The sequence below is a fragment of the Drosophila rhopaloa genome, unplaced genomic scaffold (assembly GCF_018152115.1).
Source record: "Drosophila rhopaloa isolate 14029-0021.01 unplaced genomic scaffold, ASM1815211v1 contig_3, whole genome shotgun sequence".
NCBI lineage: Eukaryota > Metazoa > Arthropoda > Insecta > Diptera > Drosophilidae > Drosophila > Drosophila rhopaloa.
This window is the reverse complement of record NW_025335123.1, coordinates 3,254,506-3,261,832: the sequence shown is the minus strand read 5'-3', so window position 1 is coordinate 3,261,832 and position 7,327 is coordinate 3,254,506. Positions and strand designations below refer to the sequence as shown.

The window sequence follows — 7,327 nt, the reverse complement described above, 5'->3', positions numbered from 1 at the left end:
AGCATTGATTTATAGTACATAATGCAACCAAAAAAATCAAGTTACCATAATTTTACAGTAAATTAATTGTTCAATTTGATTGATTCAATTCAACATATACTTAGCATTGACTTATAGTACACAGTGCAACAAAAAAAATTCAAGTTACCATAATTTTACAGTAAATTTATTGTTCAATTTGATTGATTCAACATTTTTTTCTTAATTAAAAAAAATCTTCAAAAATAAGATAAATGGTCAAAGAGTAACTTTTTTTGCACACTAAACTTTGGTCTTTCTATATGTTGAATATAGCGTTAAATAGCGTTCTTTTTTTGAAACGTTAGAAATTTGACGCTGTGTTTGTGTAGTTGTGAAACGAGTAAAGTGAGTTAAGTATTTAGTTCCATGTTCCCAGAAGGATCTTTTACCGGGACAGTTCACTTGACTGGCAACCATTGCAACATTGTGTCAAAGTGTGAGTGTGATTCGTGGGTGATTCGTGGATGGGAGTCCAGCTACTCGGTGGATGGCTGTGGGATCGGGATGAGGCGACCCCGGTGGTCGCAGCTGAGGCGGAAGGGGGACAGCATCTCGCGGGTGTCCCGCAGGATTTCGGGGTCCTGCTTGGCGGCGTGGTTGAGGCCGTAGATGATGAGCAGGCACATGGTGGCCAGGGAGAAGGCGAAGGCGCTGTGGCTGGAGAGGATGCGGAACAGCAGCGACTCGCTGACCTTGGCGTCCCGCCACCAGTGGCAGGCGCTGATCGCCGAGCAGGCGAAGATCGCTCCCAGGACGAGGCGCCAGCGGAAGGAGCTCGGCTTCTCGGCGGTGGTCACCACCTCCGCCAGTCGACTCTCGAAGGCCCGCAGGTCCTCCGCCTCGTAGTCCACCATTCCGCGGCCGAAGGAGGCTTCCTGGACGTGGATGCGGTGCCTGGAACCTGGATACCCAATGGATTCGTTAACAATCTAATTACAAAGGCAGCGGCATATAATTACCTTTGGGCTCCAGACGTAATGTATATGTGGAAAGTGATGAAATCAAGCTGTGATGTTCAGGGACAGAGTGCTTTGTTTGAATAAAATCTTTCTAGCAAACAAGGGGCAAACTAAAAACTTATTTCCCTTCAAAGGAAATAAGAGCTCCTTTGTTTTTGTTATATTTTATTTTAATTATTATTATTTTTACACTAAAAAATGCTTTTGTTTTATTTAATGTTGATCCTTATGTTGTTATGTAATCAAAGCCTATCTTTTGAACTACTTTGTAAAATGTAAAATTTGTTTTTCCTAAAGGCATCTGTTTAAGAGCTGCAAATCCCATTTTCGAGACGCAAATGTACAGGACTTCTACGAATTTCACAATATGGATTTTTCTATTGGGTGGAAGTCAGATAAATTAAGCAATTTCATTAGGCCAGAGTTCCCAAAAGCAAGTGTAATTGGTAATCGCTCAAAGTGTATGGTTTCTCTAATTTCGAAGAACCGGCCAACTAATCCTCAAATCCCCAACCTCTATAACTCTCGGCCGGTTAATGAACCCTTACGAAATTGTTATGCACATGTGAATTATAAGCCTGAAAATGCGGTGGAAATAACAGCAAATAAGAACAATACCAATTTGAGCATAATACGGCAACCGGCAATTTGCACCCATTAAATCTGTCCGTTGAAATCTGTGACGGGCATGCTGGACCGGACATAAGCACCCAGCCCCGCCCCAAATGGGCGGTGGTGTGATTTGGGGTTACTGTCACGCGGATTACCATTCGGTTCACCTTCGCTGGGAGGACCGGGATTGTTATGGAGCCATCGTGGATATACTACGAGTCCACTGCCGAGCACAAAAGTGCTGCTCAATCGGCTGGGACTGGAGTCCACCCATTCCCACACCCGTTCCCACACCCGTTCCCACACCCATTCCCACACCCATTCCCCTGGAATGCATTACGAAACCCCCAGCCCCATTTATTCCGGTTCAAGTTGTTGCGGCCATGGCGACTACATGTCTGCTAGAGATGGGTTTTCACCCATTGCATTGAGCACTCAAATATTTTCTATTAAGAATTAAATACTAATTTTCTTGGGACTATTTTCTAGAATAATTTAAAATAAAAGCACTTCTTCTTGTCGGACATTTATGGTATATACACTAATATACTTTACTATTATAATATGCTACTATATATATAAATACTAATTTATTTATTTAAAAAGCATTGACTTAAAGGTGCATATGGTCATTGATTTGACCTATTTGGTACATTTTGTAGTTAGATCACCTTGAAGATGTAGACTTATTTTCCTTGTTTAAGAAATATAATACTGAATATTTGGTTCACAAAGTATTTCTTTCGTTATATACAAGGACAATTAATGGAAAAAACAGGTAACCCGTAACTTAAATTCGATTAATAAATTTATATCTTACATATCTTGAAAATATTATCCATTCTTTTCTATTTTGCCCAAAAATAAAGTTAAAATTGGGACGAAAGTGCACTGACAAAACACAAAAATCATACTTTATATAATTTCGCTTCGCATAAATAATTCCCAAAAACGAATCTGTGAAATTTTTATTTAAGTGGTACATGTTGTACATATTGAATTAAATGTGAAACAGTATAATGAGCTATAAAATTGAACTTTTTTTTGGCATGATTTAATATTATAAATACTGGTTTTATAATATTCGTGTAATGCTATTTGCTAAATAACTTTCGTTTTAAGTGATCTAGAAAATGCAGCTTTTGAAATAAGATATATTTAATAAAGCTGTTGTCTTAGAATTGTAAAACCTTTAATTGGCTTTATTTATTTCCCCCGATATTTTCCCCGATATCCGAGTCGCATCCCTGAAGCGTTTTGACTCCCATTGAACCGTGGCGAAGCGTTCTGAAAGCGCTGACAATTCAGAGACATTACATTCTTTTCCATGTACATGTTATGCAATAAATAGTCCCGTTTTATAATAATCTAATGGCAATTGTGGGCGACAGTTCTCGTTCTCGTTCTCGTTCTCGTTCTCGGTTTCTCCCTATTTTTTTTTACGGGCCACTACATTTACCCGTCGCTGTCGATGTCCGCGTTTAGTAGTCTCCGTTTTCCCAGTCGCCTGTCGAACGTAAATGGCACGGAAAGTGAGAAGGATGGGAGCAAGTGGGGGGGTATTGTCGGACAGTTGCTGGACCTGCCACGCCCCCACCGCCCTCACTACGGGACTCTAATAAAAATGGCAACGAAATTATGCAATTAGTGGCGTAATATGAAGCACTTTACGGGCGTTGTGGGCGTTCTCGTTAATAAAGGTTCCCCCAGATTTCCCCATCTCGCATCTCGCTCCTTACTGCCAGCTACCAATTTTCCTTTTCCCGGGAAAAGAGACAAAAAGTTTCCCCCATGCGAGGGGAAAACTCGGCACTCCTTCTGATGATAACGATAATGAAGCGGAGGGCGAGAGATATTCGACCGCAGATTTATAGATAATCTGCTGATGCCGAAAGCTTTATTGGCCATAATGTCAACTTAGGTTGTAAATGACTTTACAATTTCGCTGCTCATTTATTTGAGCAAATGGAATTGTTTTCGCTGTGATTTAATAACGAGCAGCTTAAGAGCTTTGTTAAGATGTTAACTACTTGGGAAATATGGTCGAGATTTCATTTGTGGATTTTCGGGACATCAAGTATTGATTAAATAATTATATCAATAAGTTGAACAATATACAGTTTTTGTTATTCATATAAAAATGAAGCTTAGAGATTTGTATTTCACATTATTTCTTTGGTAAATAATATAGAATTGCCATAATAGTAATTTTGTTTCACTTGTTTAATTTACATTTAACATGTGAATAACACACCTAAAATCCAGTGTGTGTTATTTTACGAACACTGCCTTATTTCGTTGTTATGTTTATGAATTACCTGCTATTCAAATATATTTAATTATGATGACAGACATTTCCATTGCAAATTTTACAAACAAATTTTGTTAAGTCTCAGGTAAATTATTAAATAAATATTCCACACAATAATAACATTCCATGAGTTTCTCTGCTTATTATCCTGCGAATTGGACTTGTTGAGCATGTTCGCAATAGCAGTATTGTGAATAATTTCAAATATTTGATTACATTTTCAGCGCATGAATGTTCCCTTTTTCCAGTGGCTCCTTTAACCCGCAAGTGGGCCTTCTCAAGTCGCCCAATGTGCGACCTCGAAATGGCAAAATGGGAAAATGGGAAATGGGAAATGGCAAAAAGGGCAGTGTGCAGCGAGCCAAGAAAATTCTGCATAAGGAGCAGGATGTAGTCGCAATTTACGGTCCTTGCTCCCTCTTCTTGGCCAGGTATTCCAAGTGGGTGGTTGGGTGTGTGGGTGGATGGGTGGGGGAGTGGGTGGATGGGTGGATGGGTGGCTGGGTGTCCTGGGTGTTTGAGTGTGTCGTATTTTCAAGTAGCGCGTAACCTTGGCGTCGCCGTTTCTCCCTTTTGCTCCTTTTATTTTTGCTAATGCCGCGCCGCTGTTGCTGCTTAACGGTTTGCTTTGCATGTGGCCAGCGGGGGCGGGTTGTGGGTGGTGGGTGGTGCAACCGTTACCGCAACATCGTGGTGGGTGCCCCACCGCCCCCTACACATGTTCGCCGTGCAGCGTGCAAATACTTGTCAGTTGCAGGCCAGATAAATGCACTGCCAGAAAAGAGAAAGACTTCATAAAGTGTTTGACATTTTGTTTTGAATATTCTAAAATCTATAGAAAAATAATTAATTGTATTTGTTTTTTTGTGCGTGTCTTTGAAAACCTTTCTTTAATTTTCCATAAGTCTCTAGATATTTAATAAAATATTCTAATATATAAATTTTTACATTTCCTAATTTTATATTAACGCTAAATTTTAGAAATGATAAATTGAATGTTTTTTTCATGATTTTAATATTAAATTCAAGTTATTTAATAATTGTGCCCTAATTTAGATAAATCGATAAATGTATAAAATTATACTGAAATATGCTTAAGGTTCTCTATATTTAAACAGAATTTAAACAGAATTGTCAACTTTAATTATTTTGAATAGCAGGAAAACCATGTCTGTATGGATTATTTCAAGCTTTTTATAATGTTGACATTAAAATGAAATGTAACCCATTTCGTACGGTGTACAATTAATTCGCTGTTGGCGAAAAAATGTCATAACATGAAGAGTGATATTCCACGCTCCAATTACGAGCAGTCGTGCCAGAGCCTGAGCCAAAAGAAAAATGTGCAAGCAGGAGCAGAAAGGAGTGCCACGCCCACTTGCATGCCATGCCACGCCTACCCGAGCCCAGGACCCGGAACCTTCCCCCACCCCCCCCTACCCACCAACTGACTGTGCATGCATTTGCGCTTATGTAACCAATGTCATCGTTATTTTTAACTTAATTTACATGCTTAACTAAAGTTGTCAGAAAATTATGTTGACGCATGCAGCTTTCAATTATGTTGCATACTCGAGAGGGCCCGTCAACGTCTCTGTGTGGGTGTGGCTATACCCCCCGTGTGTATGTGTGTGTGTGTGTGTGTGTGCGTGGGTGAGAGGGGGTGCGTGTATTGGTTGCGCTATGGGCAACATGGCGTATGAATTTTGGTCTGACATGTGCACATCATATTATCATAATTGCGGCGGGTGTACGTGAATAAACCAAATGAATGACAGTCGATGCCTGAATGAATGCGCCCGAATCCTCTGATTTGCATTTATTTATATGGAAGCTTACCAGACGAAATTTAGCAAAGTGCAATATCGAAGGAATTTGACTAAATTTCCATTACTTATTCCCCAACTCTGTGTTGATGTGGGTGTAAAAAAAAGGCGAGGAGCTTTATTTATATTTATTTAATATTTAATTCTTTTTAGGTCCGTTTTAACATGATGGGAGGAATAGTTTAAAATGACGATGGGCCCACTTTCGTTTTCTTGTCCGCCTCTTAGAAACTTTATTCAACCAACTTAAACAAGGATACGCAAAATTTTTCAGGAGACGATGACCCACAATGCTATTGTAAACCGCAGATTATTCAGGGCAATCCTCCTCCTCCAACATGTAAATAAATCGCGGTTAAATAAAACGATTTATCCATTTAGATGGGTCAAATGTAACACGGTGTGAAAGTGTTTATAATTGTATAAGGAGTAATATTACAGCAAAATTAAAGAAAAATCACCGACTGTACGTAATCATCTTTTAAGACCTATATTTCAAAAGCTTTTAATAGCATTTAATATTCTCTGATAATTATAATATCAATTTCCGTTAAACTGTTACATGTTTCAGAAGAAAATAGCATTAGTCTTTATTATACAAATTGATGGATAAAAAAGCATAAAAATAAATAATTTTGCATACTTAAATCAAATGTTAAATGTTAAATGTTAAAAAAATGTATTTTAAGTCACATTAATTAATTATAATTTTTCCAAAAGACTTAAACCGCAAGCATCTTAGGTTAAATTCTGTTTTCTCTCCGTGCACGGAATACAAGCTCTCTTTATTACTAAACTTTAAATGATTTTATTTGTAAAAAAAAAAGCAGTCCCAACCAAATTAATTGCAATCGGGGAAAGACTTAATTTAAATTAACATATATCAATGTCAGCTCTTTAAATGGAGCCCATTTAAGTGCATTTTCAGTTAACAAATGATTTGGCGCTTAACCTTCGTCCCATATGAATGAGCCGAAAATACTTTCCGTTTCATTTGCCACACGGCACACATTCATCTTAATGGTCGACAGACTCCTTTTGCCCGCTTTTCCATTTATTCCCGGTTTTCCCTTATTTTTTTTGTCCACTGTCTGACCGTTGCCCTTTGAACGCAGCGCGACAATTAAATTTAATAGCAACGCAATTAACTCTTAATTTCTATTTTGCTGTTCGTTTTTTTTGTGCCCTCGCACTCGGACTTGTTTCGCCACCTGCTGACCCATTGTCTTGGTCACTGAACGACAAATATTTCAGTTCTCCCTGCTTCCTCCCCGGAAAAAAACGGAAGTCCAGATGATGGATTCGATAGTCACGTCAGTTGAATACCTCATATTATCCATGAATAATGAAAAAGTAATAAGTTGTAATTACTAAAATAAGAACTTATAAAATAATACTGCAATTTGCTGCTATACAACTTGACTTATTCAAACTTTACTTTGGGTACATTTAAAATAAAATAAATGGCTTTTAAATTGGAATATTTCCTAACAATTATAATTCCATACTCAGCCAAACATTATTTTATATATATTTATCTTTGTTAGATATATTTTTTTCTAGATATATCTTTGTTAGCATTTTTATTTTATTTTAAA

The 7,327-nt window shown here is 38.0% G+C and overlaps 1 protein-coding gene across 1 annotated transcript; it reads right to left on the bottom strand.

Moving 5' to 3' along the window:
* Nucleotides 1-226: 226 nt before the first annotated feature.
* Nucleotides 227-1,033, bottom strand: LOC108043445 (nuclear envelope phosphatase-regulatory subunit 1 homolog). The gene is made up of 2 exons (XM_017122156.2): nucleotides 981-1,033; nucleotides 227-922 (listed from the first exon to the last, which is right to left on the bottom strand). The coding sequence occupies exon 2, from the start codon at nucleotides 873-875 to the stop codon at nucleotides 498-500; it is 378 nt and encodes a 125-aa protein (XP_016977645.2). The 5' UTR covers nucleotides 876-922; nucleotides 981-1,033; the 3' UTR covers nucleotides 227-497.
* Nucleotides 1,034-7,327: the final 6,294 nt, after the last annotated feature.

Excerpts from the sequence above, each read along its gene's own strand:
- LOC108043445 (XM_017122156.2), bottom strand. The coding sequence starts at position 875 with ATGGTGGACTACGAGGCGGAGGACCTGCGGGCCTTCGAGAGTCGACTG.